This window comes from Copadichromis virginalis, linkage group LG6, assembly GCF_057382275.1.
Source record: "Copadichromis virginalis isolate Kocher_CV1m ecotype Utaka linkage group LG6, C_Virginalis_male_GT1.1, whole genome shotgun sequence".
In the NCBI taxonomy this organism is placed as follows: Eukaryota; Metazoa; Chordata; class Actinopteri; order Cichliformes; family Cichlidae; genus Copadichromis; species Copadichromis virginalis.
Window position 1 is genome coordinate 12097353 of NC_140623.1, and position 22355 is coordinate 12119707.

The 22355-nt window shown below is 41.9% G+C and overlaps 1 protein-coding gene across 2 annotated transcripts in view; it reads right to left on the reverse strand.

Annotated features, from left to right (window-relative positions):
• Positions 1–11111: 11111 nt before the first annotated feature.
• vasna (vasorin a) overlaps positions 11112–22355 on the reverse strand; it is a 37225-nt gene continuing 25981 nt past the window's right edge. For both annotated transcript variants that reach the window (XM_085458661.1, XM_085458662.1), the window contains one exon: positions 11112–13994. In XM_085458661.1, the coding sequence (XP_085314787.1) occupies positions 11883–13973 (2091 nt within the window). In that variant the 5' untranslated portion in view covers positions 13974–13994 and the 3' untranslated portion in view covers positions 11112–11882. The remainder of the gene's footprint in view (positions 13995–22355) is intronic.

A 22355-nucleotide genomic window follows, 5' to 3' on the forward strand; every position in this document is an offset into this window, starting at 1 on the left:
TTGCTTGGGCTTTTTAGCTGCTTGACTTCAATGTGCTTATACTTCATGTATTGGACTTAATCTTTCACTCTCCTCTGCAGAAACTCTGACTGTTGGATCACATTTTTACTTTTACCCCCATTGCACGGTTAAAGAAATAAACTTTTGAATTTACTGTATAAACCCAACAGAAAAAGGGAAACGTAAGTAACAACTAAATACAACAAACATCATGAGGTCATGTAATGCCAACAAAGGTCAATAGAAGAAAAATGACCAAAAAAGTTTGCTTGAAGTGGTTTGCTTGTAAATATATTTAGCTGTAAGAGAATGGATTTGGGGTTGCAGAGCAGTCTGGTACATGTCTTGTTTCACATGTTGAAACTGGTGAGCTAATTTAAGTCCAAATTTCCAGTCTTAAACTCTACACCTCGTGCTTGAGGGCATCAAAGATTAGTCCCAGAATATTTTCCGATTTAAATGCCACAGCATTAATGTGGCTGCCTTAAATAACAGAATGGCAATTTAACAGTAATGTTATGAGTAATGACAGACAACAGCTGGGTCTTTTTATTTTTTTGTTATCTGTCAAACTAGTCAATAACCAACCAATCACACAGTGGAGTTGGTAAGGCAGGTGAATTGGTAACCAAGACATTTGTTTAATAAACTGCAGCTCTGCCTAAAGGAACTCCAGTGTGGATAATCAGCAGTCTCTGGCCTGGCTACAAACCCTAAGACATAAAGTTGAAGTTGCAAATTTCCCTTCAAAGATTAGAAATGCATTCCAGAAAAAGACCACAGATCTCTGATAAGAATTCTTGCCAAAGTGTTTAGCGCATTCAAAACAGATTTTAAAACCTATGAAGCGTGTGAATCTTTTTGAACTGAGATATGTAAGCTTGTTTGTGCCAGAATTTTCTTTGTCCTAAAGATATAAAGCAGTGTCCAAGCAGCAGTAGTAAACATCTCTCTATCTCTGTGTGGTACTTACTTATATATTACACAGGTATGTGAGTACTGATAGGAAGATATATTGCAGCACAAATGAGCTGCGTGTGGTATTCATGGTTGGAAGTTATGTGCAGTATCTACACATAAGTATGCATGCACATTGAAGCAGTGAGTTGAGGGATTTCTGGGGTCTGTTCAAAACATTATCAAGACCAGCGATCTGTCTGCAGTTGGATTTCACTTCATTCACTCTTCCCTCACCTCTCTTTTCACCGCTCACTCCATCTATCCACCCCCAGCAAGTCATGACTGCTTTCATTACAACCAGACTGTTCAAATAAATCAAGCCTCTCCCCCATTCCCCGCCTTCTTCGTTCTCTCTGAACACCAAGCACATTAAAAAACTAATGAGGGTGACAGACTCTGAGGTTAAGGTTTGTTTTAATCTAAGGACTTTTAGTAACCTTAGTTAATATTTTGTATGGACTGGCTGTTAACATTAACTGGTTTTACTGGTTCATTTTAGTAAAAAACATAGATACCAGATAGGGCTGGGTGATATGACCCAAAATTCATATCTCAATATTCTTTAGCTGGATAGTAATATACGATATATATCTTGATTTTTTTTTTTTAAAAGCCATAAAGTAAGAACAAAAAGAGAGTTCTTAGTCAAAGCTGTGTCCCAGATCTCACACAGGCACTTTTATTAACAAACAGTGTAGATGTACAAAAATTACTCAGAAACGAATTATCGGCATTTATTAAATAATAATGCTCCATAAATAAAATAAAAAAATTTATTTTTGTGCATAACAAAAAGCTCACAATTGTGCGCTCAAAATGTAAACTAAAAGACGCTGAGCATAATAACAAAGACAGACTGATTTTGCAGCTGCTCTGTTCCCAAGTTCTACTGCGTGACTGATAGCCTGGAGTTTGAAATCCACTTCGTAAACATGTCTCTTAACAGGTGCCATTTGTGGTCCTTATATACACACAATACGGTAAATTACATTGAAGCAAAGTATGTATTACTCCACGAGGCTCCCGACTTTGGTAGCCGTCATGCTCCAACAATGCATCAAGTGGTGCGCTTTGTAGCTTACCAAAGTTGTACGAAAACATTTTTTGACAGATTACTGAGCGCCGTGTATCACATAAAATCGGTTCGCGGTCAGTAAGCACAACCAGAATTCCACGGGGTGACCGTGGCTCAGGGGCTTGGGAAGCGTATCTGTAACCGGAAGGTCGCCGGTTCGATCCCTGGGCTCTCTGTCCTGGTCGTTGTGTCCTTGGGTAAGAGACTTTACCCTACCGCCTACTGATGTTGGCCAGAGGGGCCGATGGTGCGATATGGCAGCCTCGCTTCTGTCAGTCTGCCCCAGGGCAGCTGTAGCTACAACTGTAGCTGCCTCCACCAGTGTGTGAATGCGAGAGTGAATGAATAGTGGCATTGTAAAGCGCTTTGGGTGCCTTGAAAAGCGCTATATAAATCCAATCCATTATACATAAGGCGCACTGTTGATTTTTGAGAAAATGTAAGGATTTTAGGCCGTGGTGTCAATTAGGGCTGGGTATCGTCACTAATTTCTAGAATCAATTCGATTCCGATTCACAAGGTCCCGAATCAATTCGATCCACGATTCGATTCAATTCGATTCGATTTGAATCGGGGAAATTTTGCCTCAGACAGTCAGAAATATTATAACTCAGATCATGCATCAGTACATTTCCATATTTTTATATCCCTAAAAAGAAATCTGACCCTTGCGAGACATAATCAAAGGTGTAAGCATCACAGCAGATGCCTTTGTGACAAAGTAACTGAGGATAAAACACAGGAAAACATGATGGTGATTTTCCTGGCCTGGGATTTTATAAAAATATTCTGCAGTAGATCAAAAACAAAAGAAAACCATTAATGAATATGTGAACATTACCTGAGACTGCTGAAGTGAAGCAGAGCAAAGTTACAGAGGTTTTATTAGAGACACGGCTAAGCGTTTTGCAATTTTGCATAATTCTAAAAAGTTTAAATTTGTTCAGTAGCCTATTGAACAGCAGAAATGAGGCTTTCTTTTAGGAAGTAAGTAAAAGGAAACAAACAGCGGCCGACAGCGCTGCAACGGTAGACTTGTGCGTAACAAGCAAACAAATAATGCAGAAAAAAAGATTTTTAGACGGGAAACTGTTCTTGAAGTATACAGAGAGAGCAAGAGAGAGAGAGAGAGCTGTGCGTGAAGTGCGATTTTATCGTAGTGGAAGCAAAACAGCAAAAGTAAGAGTGAATTCATGACAATGTGTCATGATCCTGGGCCATGTTGGCCCAGTATTCTTAGTTCTCATGTGTCCTGTTTAGGCTCTGTTTCCTGAGTTGCCCTGTTGTGGTGTTCCCTGAGTGCTTTCCCTTTGTGACTCTCACCCCCTGTGTGCCCCTCTGTGTATTCATGAGCCCTCGTCCCCTTTCGTGTTTATTCCGTGTCTCCCCTGCCCGTTATGTTGGTGTTCTACTCGTGCTCTCTCTCCTCCTGTCTGAACCTCTGTACTTCCTGTTTCACCTCACCCATCTCCCGTCAGTGTTGTGTTCACTCCTGCCATGTCTCGTGATTATTATCAGTGTCACCTGTGTTCCCCATGTGCTCCCACTCCGCTCGTTAACCCTTGGTGTATTTATGTCTGCGTCTCCCTCAGTTCTGTGTCGCGTTCTCCCTCATGCTGCGTGGATTTCCCCGTGTTCCTTGGTGAGCTTTATGTTCGTTTTTCCCAGTCTAGTTTTGTATCGCCTATCATCTTCTGTTAAGCAATAAAGCTGCCTTTTGAGTTCATCCCTTGAGTCCGTGAGTTTTTGCGATTGGGTCCTCATCCTGCCTGCCACACAGCCGTATCATGACACAATGTTTATGTGAAGCGTAGTTTGCTGCTTCTTTTGCTGCTGGTTTACTAAATATTGTTTGGAGAGAGATAAAACCTGCAGCTTCAGAATCATCGCAAAAAGGACGTAAACACAAAGCACGGACCCGCCAAAACTTCAGAATCAGTGAGCTGTCGGCTTTCAGCCCCGACCGTGTCCGTGTCGTCGGGTGAGAAAGTCACATCTCACTGATTCTGATGCGTCGGCGGGTCCGTGCTTTGTGTTCACGTCTTTGTGCAGAATCCGTGTTCAGTTTTTTACTGTTTTAGCTGTTTGGTGGTTGTTGAAATTTTGTGAGGTTTAACCTGAGATTCTGGCATTTCGGTCAAAATAAATTTATATTGAAAAATCGATTCAGGATTTTAATGAATTGATATCACGTTATCCAAATGAGAATCGATTTTAATCGATGTCTGTGAAGGTTCTCAGTCATCCAGGTCATCGTAGTCAAAGGAGCTTGCAAAGAAAAGCGTCTGGACTTCTTTAAGTAGCTTGAAGATTTTAATCGATAAATCGATAATCAAAACCCACCCCTAGTGTCAATGCTGTTGTAGTAAGGAAACCTCTGGCAGTTACTTGAAGGTTCTGTAACTGGCTCGTAGCCGGCAACCAGCTTACTATACAGGTCAACTCCGCTAGCAAAAAGATCGAAGGAGGCGTAGGAAACTGCTTTACCGAACTTTATTTCTTCTCCAAGGCACGAACACCGCGTACAGTGGGCTGAAACAGTTTACTCACAGCGAGCATCGCCGACACAACTCTGGCTGTCGAGGGAGTTATTATATTCCTTTTATTTATTCTGTTTCCGTCTCTTCTGTAGCTAACCGTTACTTTTCCCCTTCCCCGCTCTCTCTCTACACACACACACACCAGGGCAGTCCCACTACACACATCCCGAATACATTTCCCATCAGGCTTCACCCTTAAAGGGCCATGCCTGTAACAATGCATTAGCCCGGTTAGCTCGTTAACACGTTGACGCCGTCCTGCCCCACGCACGGGGCAGGACGGCCCGTGCGTGGGGCAGTTTCAGAAAACTGAAGGCTCTCTCTCCCATCCTACTTTTAAATACTCTAGGAACAACAAGTAGGCCTGCAGAGCGAGAGCGAAGATTTAACAGGGAGCCAATGAAGGGAAGCCAATACAGGAGAAGTCTGCTCTCTCTTTCTAGTCCCTGTCAGGACTCTTGCTACAGCATTTTGGATTAATTGAAGGCTTTTCAGGGAGTTTTTAGGACTTCCTGATAATAATGAATTACAGTAGTCCAGCCTGGAAGTAATAAGTGCATGAAGTAGTTTTTCAGCATCACTTATTTAAAACAACATATAAAAGCACAATCATAAATATCAATGTACAAATATGCTAAAAAAAAAAAAAGGGTATTCAGAGCCGAGGCTTAGCAGTGGAGGGGCAGGGATGCAACGCACAAACTCAAAAAAAGAGAAAAGAAAACACACTAATACACAAGTGCAGCACACTATCACACACTCACACTAATAAACAAAAAGAAGACAGGTGTGTAACACTCAAAAGTTCCCACCACCAAGGCGCCCCCAGTCTCCTCCACGTCAGCTCTCCGCATCTGAATAAAAGAAAAAAGAAAATTATAATATATTACAACAAAACTTACATGCAGTGCTGGGGGGGGTAACCCAACTGCAGGACCACACTGGTGATCTGCAGCTAGAAAAAGGGCCTCCCACCAGTGGTAACAAAAATCAAAACTACAAATCAAAACAACAGAAAACAACATACAATCTAAATAAAACTTTAAAATCTGGAGCAGACGGAATCGCCGTATTATTCCAACTTTCCGTCTGCCCGACTATAAGTTAATCATCCAGTCAATCAATGTGCACGCCAGCCGACTTCCGTAGCCAGCATGCATATGGCTGCTGTCCACGCCGATGTCCACTTTAAAAGGCTGGCAGCAGCAGGAAAAGAAACCTTGCAACAGGAACAGACAGTAAAAGCAAAGGCCCACACTTCCTGCAAAGTATAATAAGCATTTACTATAAAAGAACAATAAAAGGCAGAGATCGTAACAAACTGAATTACGTACCGAGTAAACAGCGTCACGAATCATGAGGACAGTGGCTCATTGGAGGCTTCCACAGCTACAACTTAAAAATAATATCTGTTTACCACCAAGTAAGGTAATGTACGCACTACACTGAGTAAACACCTACCAGCTGCGATGGAGGCTTCAGAAGAGTGACCCGCAGATGATCTCTGCAATACCAAGGGAAGTCAGGTGACCAAAAAGGAGATCACAGGTAAGCAATCCAGGAATGCTCAAATGCGGGGCGGATCTAGAGAAATTTTCTTAGGGTGGCAAAGAAATCAAATGGGGTGGCAAAATCAAAGCACCCCCCCCCCCCCCCCCCCAAAAAAACAAACAAAAAAAAACACATATGCAGGTGGTTACATATGGTTAAAATGATTCAAATGCGGTAAGTATACACGTTTTTCATATAAATATTTTCTATAACTTAATTATTCTCTGTAGCCCACATAATTACACACTTTAGTTAGAATCAAAACACATGTTTTATGTATGTACTGTATAGCCTGTATAATAAATAAATATTTAGCCCAATAAGTATAAAATCCAGAAAGCTACACAACACAGGGCGGTTCATTTAAAAACACAAGTCTAACTTAAGTTTCACACTGTTTTTTGTTAGAAAACAATCAACTCATATGGCTCCTACAGTTGCGTAGAGACAAAAGTGGACAAAAGAGGGGCAAACTTGTGGCTCCACAAATATAATTATAATGTAACATATACTATATCAATATAAACAATATTGTCACATCTCATATCTCGTATAACAATATATCGATATATATTTAAAGACTCGATATATCGCCCAGTCCTAACACCAGACATAAAAAAGTAAGACTAGGTGTTTTCATGGTCCCTGTGCCTCGCTGGCAACATGTTTGTTTTGGTTTTCGCTCTCTCCCTCCTCCCTCTCCCCCTCTCGCTCTCTCTCTGTCGCTGCGGCGATGCTCATTGCGGGCTCCCGCTGCTGGCCCACACACCTGCTCTCATCACCACACCGGCCGCTGATCCCAACTGATTGCAGTACTACTGAAGATGGCGAATCTACGTTAGTCTTCGCTGGATCGTTGAGCTATCAGCGTCAGTCAACCTGTGCATCTGCAAATCTGAATCTGTAAGCTTTTGTAACTATCCCGCTAACCTGACCTTTTTGTGTGTAGATTGTTTCTGGAACCCGATTACGAGAGGAGTGGCAGAGGAGGAGGAGGACTTGGAGCTTTTGTACAGAGAGTGTACCTTTTCCCTGATCCCTGTTTCCCCACGGACCCTGGCTACCTGGACCCCCTTTCCCCTGCACATTGTATATAGCCACTTGGTGTTGTGTTCACTGTAAATAAACGCACTGTCTTTCGCATATAGGAAACAACTGGCCTGCGCCTGAGTCCCTGCTCGCTGCTGAAGTCAAAGTAAACTTTATTGTCATCTCCGCTACATACAGTCCAGTACATAGAGAGACGAGACGATGAGGCTCCAGTTACAGCAGTGCAAGTAAACAAACAATAAATATAAGAAGAGTAAGAAAATAAATATGCACTTTAGGACTCGGGGTAAAGGGATCAATAACAATTTAAAATTTATATTTTATATTTTGATGATTTAAAGTCTCACACACAACCCGTGGAAAGGGGAGGGAGAGGGGGGCACCAGAGGGAGTCTTCGCCCAGGGCGCCAAACAGGCTAGGACCGCCACTGCATCAAGACATCACATATTTGCAAAAGTGCTCTAACGTTTTCGGAGATGCCTGTTGCCCACAAGATGACCGCACAACATTTTTATTCTTGTTTGTTTTAACGGTATAAACAGTGAAAGGTGGTGGATTAGCCACTTGGTCATGATCAACTCTGGGCTGGACCAATTACAATACAGCCATATTGAGGTGAAAAGGAACACGATTCGTCTCGTACTTCAGCTAGAATGAAAAAAAGACACAAAGCTGACGTTATTCTGTGTTTTTGCTGCACAACTGGCTGTTCTTCTCTCATTCTCTCTCCCTCCCTCTCCTGTTGCTACTTCAATCATGAAACTGATCAATGATCAGCTGATCGGCTTTCCTCTCTTGTTTGTTTATCGCCCACTTTGCGCCAGATATATAACGGTGTACACAAAGAGTTGAAAGATAACTCATGTTTCATGAAGAACATACCTGAAGAGTGAGGTCAAGATTGTTGCTGTTTGCTTGGATCAGCAGGCTTTTTGTTTACCTGACCTAATAATCTAAACTTCCACATGGTTATTATTAATACCTTGGCTACCTGGATTTTCGTCAATTGCTTGGACAACCGGGATACTAAATTGTCCATGAATAGCAAGTCCTCAAAGGTGCAGTTTTTTTTTAATTGTACATATAAACATACATTGTTTCGTTTTTAACTGTCTTCCAACAAATTACTGCATTTTTGTAAATGTAATTAATCCATTAAAAATACATAGGAATGGGACGCCGGATTGCACACGCTGCCATGTTGCCTCTCCATCAATACTTTGGCCGAGATGAACAATGCCCTCTTGCCCAATTGCAGTTTATGTATATGGATAGAAACAGTCCACAGTACATAGTACAACAAAGTGGAAAAAAAATGTGAAGAAAAGCAATAATGTGACCCTCATCTGGATAAAATCTCTTCCTCCTCTTCTCCTGAACTGAAGTCGCGGCTCTTACACATGAAAATGGGCATTAACATGCCTCCTACAGAGTTAAGAGCCATGGACGTTCCTTGAGCTGCCATACACTCCTATTTTAAAATATTCAACTCTGCAGCTGAAAGAAAACACATTTCCAGCTGTCTGAGAGAAGTGAACAGGGGTGATATTTTCATAACTTAAAGCCAGTGTGAGTGTTTGAGAGATGCTGACAAGACAAGGTCAGTCAATGGCACTTTGTCGTCATGTTTGTCATTTTGTGCTTTCTGTAGCATGTTCGAATGCTCGAGATTTGGTGAACAAAATGGTCATTTACTTGTGTGGGACCGCAAATTAGCCTCTGTGGAGTCTGTGTGAGACACCCATACATAGTATAGCTGAGGTTTGCTAACAAAGCCTGCTAGTGTTAGCTGATAAACTTGAATGTCTGCTCCAATATCTATGAAGTAGCAGAGTCACTTAACATCTGATTCGAAACCTGTTTGTTAGTGTGTAAAATTTTCCACTGGCATCTGTTCTTCGCTATTAGGGGAAAAATACTTAAAAAGACCTCCATCCACAAACCAACACAACGTCACAAAGTAATCATGTTGTGGTTTAGGTTAGCTTAAGCGTGTGCATGTGTAATGAGGTAATAAGGAGTTACAGGCTGCGTGTAATCAGCTCCTGTTGTTAATGGAAACCCTTTTCCCAGTTGTTTACCATATTTCTATGACGACACTCGCGTTCATTTAAAACTAACATAAAGCCTCAAAATGAGCTCGAATTCTTCTAAACCACACTGGCAGGATACACTGCAGTGAAAGATCATATAAAAGTATCTTCAGGTCTCAGCCAACACCTCTTGATCAAACACAAAACCACAGTCGTGTTATCATCAGAGCATTTTAATACTGTTCGTTTTCTCAGCATTGCTTTTATGGCAAAAAAAAATGTACACAGAAATGCTATTGACAGACAGAAGAAAAACATACAACAATGACAAAAATACAAGTTTCCCTAAATAAACAGGGAAAGTAGTGTAACAAGCATGTTGAAAATATTTCAAACATTTCCTTCTCCTACGACTGTCCAAAGCAACACAGCGAGTGTTTCAGCTGATATGTTGGGATAAGGGGAAAACATGAACATCTGTGGCTTTGTTTGGACTGGAGAATTGACAAAATAAAACAGTGAAAACTGAAAATGGGTGCTTGATTTTGGACACTTTGGGAGTATTATATAAGGACAATATGGGGTTGGAAGCATAAAAAAGGGGACACAAAAACAGCCGTGAAAACACACACACATACACATCTGAACAATCAAACTCATGTAAGTTACTGCTGTTAGATAACTAAGAATCAAATAAGGCCTTTTTTTTGTCAAAATCCTCACAAAAATTGATTGCATGGTGCTTCATTTTTAGTTTGTAATTTGATGCAATGCCATATGTTGTGAGACAAAATAAAGGCTCTATTGTTCTCGAAATCCACATCAGCATGTAATATGACACTAAAAGATGTCGGTAAGGCTCGGGAGCAATGTTGCTTAGGCATTTCTCTGTAAACCTATTATACTCAGTGATAGAGTATGAATCCTTTTTTTTAAGGAAGAAGATATAAAAAACTGCAAAAAATTATTTAATCTCTACCCCAGACAGGAGAAAAAAAAATAAAACAGATACATTTCATTGCTTTTAGCGTTTACATTTCACAGTCTGGTTGGCAGTAAACAAGCAAAACTACACAAACCAATAATAGTCACTGACCAAAAACACACAATGATGATGATTAAAGTCAAGTGGCAGACAAGTAAGAGGGTAATAGCAAACAAAAAGCTAAAGGGGCCACTGTCTAGACGATATCACTGGAACGATACAGTCAGCAGCCCCAGGAGAAAACTAGTGCCTAAAACTCTAAATCTTTGAACTTCCTTTCTTGGCACGTGTGTGCTGCTTTATAGGAGTGAGCTCTGAGGCTGAAGGCCTTTGAACAGTTTAGGGATCTTTACTGTTCAAAAACAGTCTGAGCCTTGTTTAACTATGTCTTTGTGGAGTGGAGGCAGACCTGGCAGAGAGACTAAAGTATCTGACACTGAACTTTTACATTCAGTTTAAATTTTGGAAAAAACAAAAAGCAGTCTGTATTTTATGTAAGAATGGCTGAGTTTTAATTAAAGTAGTTTTATGAATCAGCTTTTAGTAGATATTTAATTACTCCTCGCTGCTTTTGGATCTCATCTTTGGAGAACTTTAGCTTTGATTTACTTCTCCATTTACTTCTCCACTCAGGACAGTCAAAAATCCACCATTTATGCATGGGTTTATAGGCAGGGACAATTACTGTTTAAACTCATGTTAGCAATACTGCAAAAAAAAACAAAAAAAAAACAAAAGACATGCTAAAAATACAAAAATACATGACAAAAATGGAATACCATAATATCAACTAAACACTAATAATCTGCCTCTGATGGCACAGAACAATGCAGGCAAAGTCCGTTCCCATTTACCTTTCACAGCAAATATATTTCCCACAAAAAACAAATGATGTGGCAGAATTATGGTTGCTGCACAAGACACTTGCATGTTTTTGTTTCAGATACTGTCCACAACATAATATAGAGTTCACACAGCTCATATGGTCTTCAGCTTAATGCTGATTTTCAAAATATTTTTATTAATTCCACTTCCTTTTGAGCATTAACCTTGTGACAGTCTATAAGTGGAACATTTGAAAGGAAAATCCAAATGTTTTTTTCAGTGCAAGATCTTTTTATAATCCTTATGGTGCGGTCAGAGTTGGTTGAAACTCCAGTTTGTATTGGGACGTGTGGTCCAGGTGTTTTCATATACACCAGTGACGTGATCCAGTTCTGTAGCTCAAACACTCAGGCACTTTCCCCATACCATATCTACTAAATCCAGCAACAGGATTACAACTCAGTCACATTGTTTCTGTTTTATAAACAAAAACATTTTAAAAAAGAACTGTCAGTTACAGCTGCGTCAATGCAAAAGGCACTTCCGTTTTCAGTTCGCTAAGACCTTTCTAGTAAATTGCACTCAGTTAGGTTTCACCACCATCTAATCCTGCTTGATGACTTTTAAACCACTTCCCATTCATTTTGCAAATTTCCAATATGATGTCATCGTAATTTTACCATTCACTGACTCTGAAATAAATCATCCACTTTGTTGTGCCACCTTTTGACCTTGAAAGGATAGTAAGTGCCACTTTTTGAATTTTGGATGTTTGGACTGAAAATTCGATTTCAATCACTAAGTGAGCGATATCAGGATCAGAAACTATGGAAGGGGAGTCTTTACAAAATCTTCCCAACAGTTAGAAATAAGATGGTTTTAGTGACGTAACATTGTTATTTGAAGGGCAGTGGCCTTGCACTAAGAGTGCTACATAGTCCAACCCCCCGTTTTGTTGCATGTATGGAAGTGGCTGAGGAGTAAAACAATGATCGATCTCCGGCTGTTTGAGGGGTGTTGTACCGTTTCCTCCATTCTCCAGACAAGGTTTCCCCTCCAGTTCCATGGGATCAGGATCAGTGGGGCCCAGTTCAGGCTCCAATCCAGAATTGGCCTGCTTCCTTTTCCTTAGACAGATGATTGTCCCAGTCACCACAGCAAATCCCAGCACCAGTGCAAGAGCAGCTAAAGCAGGTATGAGAGTATATGTCATAGATGGCTGTGTCTCCACCCAGGGCTCTGAGGATGTCACTGGAATCCCTTCGGTACGAGCCTCTGTACATGACCCCATTTCAGCAGAGTTGTTGGCCCGAGAGCTGATTTTCTCTCCCAAAGGACTAGCACAGACTGAATAGGTACAGTTTGGTCTCAGACCACGTAAAGTGTATTCAGGATAGTTGGGTGGAACATTCAGTGTAATGGATCGGCGATCAGGCCCTGAGAGGTTACGGTAGGTCAACTTGATGCCACGAATATGCGGCTGTGACTTGATAAACCGATGCAAGTCAAGAAGGATTGATGTGGAGGTCACCTGACGTGAACTGATGGCATCAAGTTTATCAGGCATCTCGGTGGTAACTATAGAATCTTCAGTTGCTGGTGGTTGAGGAACATCATCCATATTTTCACAGTAGAGGCCAAATGTCCCTGACAGACACAAACAGCCGAGTTCTCCCACTGGGTCAAAATAACAAGTGCCACCATTAAGGCAGATGTTTGGTGGACAAAAGTGCTCATATTGCCCACTGGTGGAGCTTGGGAAGACTGGAGGTTCTGTTTTTGGAGAGATAGTTTCTTCACTAGGTGGTGGGGGAGGAGGAATAGCATTGGTATGGGTTGTTCTTGGAGATGTGTATGGCAACTGTGGAACAGAAGTACTTCCAATGGGAGAGCCCATTTGCAATGTTGTGGTTGATGGACATCCAAAATCTTTGTGATCCAGTTCTGAAAGCATCTTCCCAGCATTAACTAGAGGAAAGTGGCATCTGGTCTCTTCATGTCTCTCAAGAATCACTTTCTTCTCTTTTAGCCAGACAGGGAACCAGGCTAATGGGCACAAACAGTCAAATGGATTCTTAGCTGCTGTCAGGGTTCTCAACTTGGGGAAAGTGTGAAAAAAATGTGGTGGGAATCCCTGGAGATTTAGACTACTGAGATCCAGTTCTTGAAGCCCAGATAATTTATCAAAGTCCTCCACCCTCAGATCCCCCAATGGGTTGCCAGCCAAGCTCAGCTTGGTCAGCCCTTTTAGGAAATCATGTTTTAGGGCCCTGGGCACCTCAGCTAACTGGTTTGATGAAATGTCTAGCTCATGAAGATTCTTCAGGGAGGCTACGAGATCCTCATGTAAAGTAGTAAGCTTTAGAGAGGCCACCTTAAGTGTCTCCAGGTGGGGAGTCTGTAGGTCTGAGGGCCTCAAAGTTGGAATATTGTTGTTGCTGAGGTCTAAAAGGAGAAGACTGGGGAACTGAAGTGATGGGAGCGAGGTTAGCTGATTCCCTTGCAGTTTTAGTTCTAGCAACTTTTCTAAACCTTCAAAAGCTTCCAAATGAATGCTCTGTATGCGATTTGAATGAAGATACAGCCTCTCCAGCTGTACCAAGCCAGAAAAACTGCCTTTGGATATATGGGTAATCTGGTTAGTGGACAAGTCTAAGTTCTTCAGTTTTGACAACATCTCAAATACACCATCTGGAATCTCTGTAAGCTCATTCTGGCTCAGATCTAAAAGCTCCAACTCCATTAGACCTTTGAAGTCTTCTTGAGCCAAAGTAATGATGGCATTTTGGAAGATGTAGAGATTTTGTGTCGTTGTTGGGACACGAGGCACAATGGGGGCAGGAAGATTAATGCAGAATATAGACCCCTGCATTGGGCAGTCACAGCTTGCTGGGCAGTCAGATGATAACACCAGCCCAGAAGACAGGACAAAGAGCAGGAAGTATTGTATCATGGCGATGAAAGGCTTGCAAATCTGAAAGACATAAGTGGAATAGAAAATGGTTAGTGTCAATCATTAGTTGCTTGCTAAGGTGCCCATATTTACAAGACAAATTGAAACATAAACCCTGGTAATTTATAAATAGCTCTACAGGTAATATAATTAACTACTCTATGAAATAAATGAATATTATTTAAGAATTTTGTCAGCCTCGTACTCAAACTTAGATTCGTTTTGTCTAATAACAAATGCAACAGTTCCATAAAACATGTCCAAAGGAAGAAATTCAAGTATCAAAGAACACAGAAATATAGAAAAGTACAATGAGGTGGATACACACATACTTATGCTAGGGCTGCTCAATTAATCGAATTTAAATCTAAATTACGATCTGGGCTTTCAAGGATTAGTAAAAATGACTGAGCCGATTATTAGCCCCTCCCTCGTGCTTTACTCTCGCGCTGTGTGGCAAATCGAGCGCACCTCTCTGCATTTCGAACACGCGTCACAACAATTAAGAGGACCCGAGGGAAGCTCGGAAAGCTAAGCAGAAGTTATTTGGAGAGGAGAGTGACTGCTGTTGGTTGAAAAGAGAGGTAAAAAACTTCAGTGGTGCAGAAACATTATGGGTTCGCGGAGTCAGACGTGGATCAAGTAGACATAGTGTGTAAACTTTGCTACGGTGTCGTAGCTGCACCACAGAGCAACACTGCAAAGATCATTAAACATAGATGTTTACATTTTTTTTATTTTTTATATTGCAAACATTCGCACTGTTATCAGTATTTGCACACTATTTTATATTATTTTTTGACAATCTTTTTAAAGTCATTATTCAATACATTGTTATTGTTAAATAAATATCGTCAAATAATCAAGATCTCAATTTCAGTGAAAATAATCGTGATTATCATTTTTGCCATAATTGAGCAGCCCTAACTTATGCTAAAAAAAACAAAACTTTATTTCCATAAACACAAATATGTATGCAAAATATAATGCCTAGAGCCTCATTATAGTGCCTTTGCTTTTCATATCTGTAATGATCATCCTCCCCAGGGATAAAGGCCCATAGGTTAAGTGAGAGGTTAGCACAGGCCACCCAGGGTGACTATTTCTGAGTAGATAAGAAGTCAGTTCAGCCACTTCTTTGTGTTTATGGCATCGTTTTTAGCCCGTGAAACCCAGTCTGCTGCAGTGAAGCATGACATGCACAGCCGCAAGTCTCCCATATACAAACATATCTGAGGCGAATATGGTTTGCTGACAGACACATTACACTATTGTTTTATAGTGCCAAAAAACACAGGACAGTAGAAAACTGTGGAAAATTCAAGCACTGCATTGAAAATTTCCAACTAATTTTCCAGTGGATGTGTGAATGTTTTTTAAATCTCATCCCGCTTCCCTCTTAATCAGCACAAGATTTTACAAGGTAGTGTACAAACAGTGCTCTACAAAGAGATAATTGTGTCATCAAGCGTCTTTACTTTGCCCACTTTTATTGTTTATAGTCACATGTCTTATAGGAAGAATAAAAATAAGCCCCATGTATGCAGCTCACCCAAAAAGAAAGAAAAAACACAAAAAATGCACTTAAATGTATAACTGCTGTGTAGTGAGTAAAGAAGTTTTAACAATGTGTCTGGATTGAGCATAAAAACAGTAACAAACTGTTCTGCTGTGGAATAATGAAAAATGTAAAAAACAATTAACTTACAAATATGTTGCTGTTTTTTTATAATCACATGTTTAAATGTTCCTATTATGGTACACCATTTATCAATGTGCATTTCAGTCACCATCCTTAACATTACATCAGCTCTTTGTCTTTCATCTTCCTCTCTCTCCCCTCCACTCCCTTGGCCTGGTTTCTATTTGTTAAACTCTCACACTATTGCCCTTTCCAGGACTCCTGAGGCGGAAGTCAAGGAGAAACCTAAGATGTTTTATTAAAGTCAGGCGTGCACACATAGGGCCATAACTCTATTCCCTCCCTGCCCTATTTCTCCGCCATTCATTCCCTTCACCTCATAACATGAAAGTAGGAATTTGCAATATTCTGGGAAATTCTTTATGTAGTGACAGGAATGGAAAAAAGTGGTGCTGACAAGTGTTTTGAACACAACACAAGATTTTTTTTAGATGAATTAATATGGACGGTGCTCTGACCTGCTGCTCTCTTGATTCTCTGTTAACCTAAAGACACACTTTTATTTAACTGATCTTCCAGGACCAGTAAGAATGTTTCTAATGCTGTTTTATACAGATCACAGCACACTGTCTGGGAATTAGAATCTTATCTCTGATTTTTGTCTCTTGATGCCATACTGTATCTATGTGGGAAACTGGTCACTTTGCTAGTTTTTGCCAAAGAGAACAACACTGTTACACTTCATGTCCAATAAGAAATAAACACGGACACTAAATTGAACAGCTTTACAAACCTGCAAGTCTGCATATACTAGTAATTTTAACTGGTGTTTGAACTTTTAGGTAAAAAAACAAAACAGCAATGCAAAGACATGTTTTCAGACCCAAAGTTACTGGTGTGAGTAACATTTTGTGGCCATTTATCAAAGCAATATATCCATCATTCAGTTTTTTTCTGCTTGTCCAGAAAGGTCACCAGTCTGCTGCAGGGCTAACTTTGCCTGGCATTACTTTGCTTTAGTCACCAAACCAGTACTAGTGGGAAAAAAACAAACAAAACAAACAAAAGCTACAGACACAAACTACAATGCACACCCTAATGCATACAATTAAAAGATCTAAGATGACAGCGTGCTCCACTGAACTATTCCTGCTATGACGGGCTTTTGTTCAGGAGAATGTCTTTATTTAAAGCCACTGCACTCCAGAGTCTGGAGCTTTCTTCGTGTGAAGTCAGTTGTTGTTTACAGAACATTATAGCTGCCTTTTAGTTCTTTAGGGTGCTACCTCTGACACACTTGCTAAGTGAATAGTGTGATGAAAGGAGAGGAACGACTGGAATATGAATGGTTGGAGTATTACACTCTTAAAGCTAGCCTTTATAGGCTTTTATAGAATATGTTTGCAAATCCAAGTGTGTAGGTAATCTTGAGGCCTTGCGCTTGCCAACTAACCACTGTCAGGACATGCACGTTTACAGCCTCTGTGAATGTTCTAGAATAGAATAGAATAGCTCTTTATCCGATTGTTCAGTCTGACGTCACTAGCCGTGTCTGGACCTAAACTCCGCTGCAGGTCCATATATCAAATGATCACTATGGCATTACTGAGAGTTGAAAAACTGTCTAAAGTCTTTCATCTTTAATAAAATGATCAGCGTTCTGCTCTACTAGGTGTAACAATTGAGTTTAACATCCAGGCATCCATGAAAACGGAATTTATGACATTTAACGGAGTTAGAAGTTAGCAGGGAGTTAGCTCGCTAGCTTCTATCTAAATACAATATAGCATGTCCTGACTGCGGGGTTTTGGAAACAAATTAAAACGTACAGCTCTGTTATCACTTCCAACATAAATGAAGACAGAAAACTAAACAGCAGTGATGTTTGTAGGGTTACTGAAGTTTGGCTAGCTGGTCTATAATGATGTGCTACGTGACCACTAGCGACACAGCTATGTTAGCATAATATAAACAAGCTAACTTTTTTTTCCCACTCGATAAACGTTAACGTGAGTGTTCTCGGTGGTCAGGAACAAATGTAATCGCATGGCAGGATGCTGTAAAAGGACCAAACTTCAGCCAGGAGAACAACTGAGATAATCCATCCACAATACGAGGTTAGTCATTCATATACTGCTGCATGGGCTGGGCTGTAGCTACATCCTAAGGTTTTAAAAACTGAGCTTAAATAAATGATTAGCGGTAATAAAAGCCGAGGGAGGTCAACAGTGATCACTGACTGTTTTAGGAGCTTTTTGAGATCAAATAGAAGAAAATACAAAACATTAAACATGTTAACAACACAAAAGCCATATTAAACGCAGACTACTTTAGGCCCGGAAGTAGGATTCATCGCGTCATCACTGAACAACCGGATTGTGACTGTTACAAGAACAATGAAAGGCAGTTTGGTATCTCTCCGTGTGAAATACACAATAGCGTAAGCAAGTATTTACATAATAACACAGACAGATTTACATTTACACAAGACAGATATGTACAACTTATTCTTACACCTGCATACATACAGATACACCCATAAAGACAGATATGTACAACTTATTCATACACCTGCATACATACAGATATACACATATATATATATACACACGATATACACATATATATATACACGATATACACACATATATATATACACGATATACATATATACATATATATAAAAACACCCAGCACGCCCCTGCGGGCGGTTTATCCTTCAAGCTCGGGTCCTCTACCAGAGGCCTGGGAGCTTGAGGGTCCTGCGCAGTATCTTAGCTGTTCCCAGGACTGCGCTCTTCTGGACAGAGATCTCCGATGTTGTTCCCGGGATCTGCTGGAGCCACTCGCCTAGCTTGGGAGTCACCGCACCTAGTGCTCCGATTACCACGGGGACCACCGTTACCTTCACCCTCCACATCCTCTCGAGCTCTTCTCTGAGCCCTTGGTATTTCTCCAGCTTCTCGTGTTCCTTCTTCCTGATATTGCTGTCATTCGGAACTGCTACATCGATCACTACGGCCGTCTTCTTCTGTTTGTCTACCACCACTATGTCCGGTTGGTTAGCCACCACCATTTTGTCCGTCTGTATCTGGAAGTCCCACAGGATCTTAGCTCGGTCATTCTCCACCACCCTTGGGGGCATCTCCCATTTTGACCTCGGGACTTCCAGGTTATACTCGGCACAGATGTTCCTGTACACTATGCCGGCCACTTGGTTATGGCGTTCCATGTATGCCTTGCCTGCTAGCATCTTGCACCCTGCTGTTATGTGCTGGATTGTCTCTGGGGCATCTTTACACAGCCTGCACCTGGGGTCTTGCCTGGTGTGATAGACCCCAGCCTATATGGATCTTGTACTCAGAGCTTGTTCTTGTGCTGCCATGATTAGTGCCTCTGTGCTGTCTCTCAGTCCAGCTTTGTCCAGCCACTGGTAGGATTTCTGGATATCAGCCACCTCCTCTATCTGCCGGTGGTACATACCGTGCAGGGCCCTGTCCTTCCATGATGGTTCCTCGTCTACCTCCTCTTTCTTGGGTTTCTGCTGCCTGAGGTATTCACTGAGCACTCGGTCAGTTGGGGCCATCTTCCCAATGTATTCTTGGATGTTCGTTGTCTCATCCTGGACTGTGGTGCTGACACTCACCAGTCCCCGGCCCCCTTCCTTCCGCTTAGCGTATAGCCTCAGGGTGCTGGACTTGGGGTGAAACCCTCCATGCATGGTAAGGAGCTTTCTTGTCTTTATGTCAGTGGCTTCTATCTCCTCCTTTGGCCAGCCTATTACCCCAGCAGGGTACCTGATCACGGGCAGGGCGTACGTGTTGATGGCCCGGATCTTGTTCTTACCATTCAGCTGACTCCTCAGGACTTGCCTGACCCTCTGCAGGTACTTGGTGGTTGCAGCTTTTCTAGCGGCCTCTTCATGGTTCCCATTCGCCTGCGGGATCCCCAGGTACTTGTAACTGTCCTCTATGTCTGCAATGTTGCCTTCTGGTAGTTCAATCCCCTCAGTTCTGACTACCTTCCCTCTCTTTGTTACCATCCGACTACACTTCTCCAGTCCGAACGACATTCCAATGTCATTGCTGTATAGCCTGGTAGTGTGGATCAGTGAATCGATGTCTCGTTCACTCTTGGCATACAGCTTGATGTCATCCATGTACAGGAGGTGGCTGACAACTGCTCCGTTCCGTAGTCGGTATCTGTAGCCAGTCTTGTTAATGATCTCACTGAGGGGGTTCAGGCCTATGCAGAACAGCAGTGGGGATATATATATATACATATATATATATATATATATATATATATATATATATATATATATATATATATATATATATTAGGGGTGCAACGATATTCGTATCGATATTGAACCATTCGATACAGTACTTTCGGTTCGGTACGCATATGTATCGAACAATACAACATTTGTAATTTATTTTATCAATTTTCCTTCTGACGATGCTTTCTGTGTGGAGCGCTCAGTGAATCTGTGTTCGACTACTCCGCCTAGGCTGCACTGTCGAGCGCAGATCCACTGAGCGCTCAACACAGACAGCATAGTCAGAAGGAAGAGCGCAGGGCAAGCTAGCGAGACAGAAGTTAAGCTCTCCTTGCAACAAGCAAATTGAACCTCATTCAGATCTGGCGTTTGGAATTATTTTGGTTTTCATGTGACGTATGACCCTGAAGGTAAGCGAGTCATGGACTAAAGTAAAACAGTATGTTGGATGTGCCATGCAATGCTCAATTACATTGGTGTGAACTAGTGTGTTAGCGCAGTTAGCTCGTTAACGTGTTGGCCGTCTAGCCCCATGCACGGAGCGATCCGCGGTAGCTCGTTAACGGAGATTTGCCATGTTGTGGCGTTAAGGTCATTTCAACGAGATTAACCTGAAAGCACTAGTGGTAACACAACGAATATGACTGCACATTTATGCCGACATCATCCTAGTGCAAAGACAAGTGGAAGCAGACAAAAAAAAGCAAGCACGCTACTAACTTTAGCCGAGTCATTTAGACAGCTGTTAGCACATGATTCTCCTTATGCTGCTGAGAATATAGCTCAGAAGCGTATTGGAGCGGATGATGCCGTCATTCACCTCCTACATCGTTCCCTCGCTCACCTGGAGACCGCTGGAAGCACTGTGAGAATCATGTTCTTTGATTTCTCCAGTGCCTTCAACACCATTCTTCCCTCGGTTCTAAAGGACAAGCTGGTGAACTCTGGAGTGGACCATCACCTCACTACCTGGATCCTGGACTACCTCACCGACCGACCACAGTATGTGAGGACTCAGGGCTGTGTGTCGGACAGGTTCGTCTGCAGTACGGGGGCCCCACAGGGAACGGTTCTGGCTCCGTTCCTCTTCACCATCTACACTGCAGACTTCTCCCACAATTCCACCCAGTGCTTCCTGCAGAAGTTCTCTGATGACTCTGCAATAGTCGGCCTCATCACTGATGGGGACGACAAGGAGTACAGAGGTCTGACCCAAGACTTTGTGGACTGGTGCCAGCTGAACTACCTCCAGATCAACGCCAGTAAAACCAAGGAACTGGTGGTAGACTTCCGCAGGCACAAGCATTCTCCACTGCAACCACTGAACATCCAAGGTATGGACATTGAGGCTGTGGACAGCTACAGGTACCTTGGTGTTCATCTGAACAATAGACTGGACTGGACTCATAACTCAGACGCCCTCTACAGGAAAGGGCAGAGCAGGCTGTACCTGCTGCGGAGACTCAGGTCGTTTGGAGTGGAGGGCCCACTCCTGAAGAAATTCTATGACTCTGTTGTGGCTTCTGCTATCTTTTATGGCGTGGTCTGCTGGGGCGGCAGCATCTCTGCTGGGGACAGGAAGAGACTGAACAGGGTGATCCGAAGGGCCAGCTCTGTTCTAGGATGCCCTCTGGACCCAGTGGAGGTGGTGAGTGACAGGAGAACGGCGGCTAAGCTGTCATCCCTGATGGACAACATCTCCCACCCCATGCAGCAGACTGTGACAGCACTGAGCAGCTCCTTCAGTGGGAGACTGCGGCACCCACGGTGTGGGACGGAGAGATTTCGCAGGTCTTTCCTCCCCACTGCTGTCAGACTCCATAATAAAGACTTTAACTGATCAAACACACACATCCATACATATGCAATAATACTAAGTGCAATAATCCTTTCTGTCATCGTTGTATTTTTACTCAGTTGTATATAGTATTTGTATTTGTATTCTATTTTTATCTTATTGTATGTCAATGCTTTTGCATTCTTTCGGAAATGTAGCTGGGTAATTATGTCATTGGCATCGGTGAGCCACTGTCAATATGTGACATATTGAAGTCGCGTTTGAATTTGCGCTTGTTTTTTGCTTTCACTTTGCAATCGTGCGAACTGTGTATAGAGAGCGACAGCACTGATCTGTGAGTGATGATAATTTGTGCACCAATTCCTCTGACATCGTCTTATTAATCGTTAGCTTACTATGCAAACATGACAAGTGAAATCTCCCACAGCAAGCTTAAACATGTGAGAGGTTGATCACGCAGAGAATCGCTGAGCTTATGTGAGTGCGTGTGTAAAAGCATTTCAGTTCTGCTGAGCCAAATAAGACAGGTCAGGGTGAAGAAGTGACAGCCAAAGAAAAGCTTACCACAAAACGGAAAAGTTATGACAAATCAGACTATAAGGCAAAAAGAAAGTGCAGCTTTATGGTTTCATGGACAAAAGAATCTCTGTGGCTGCGATA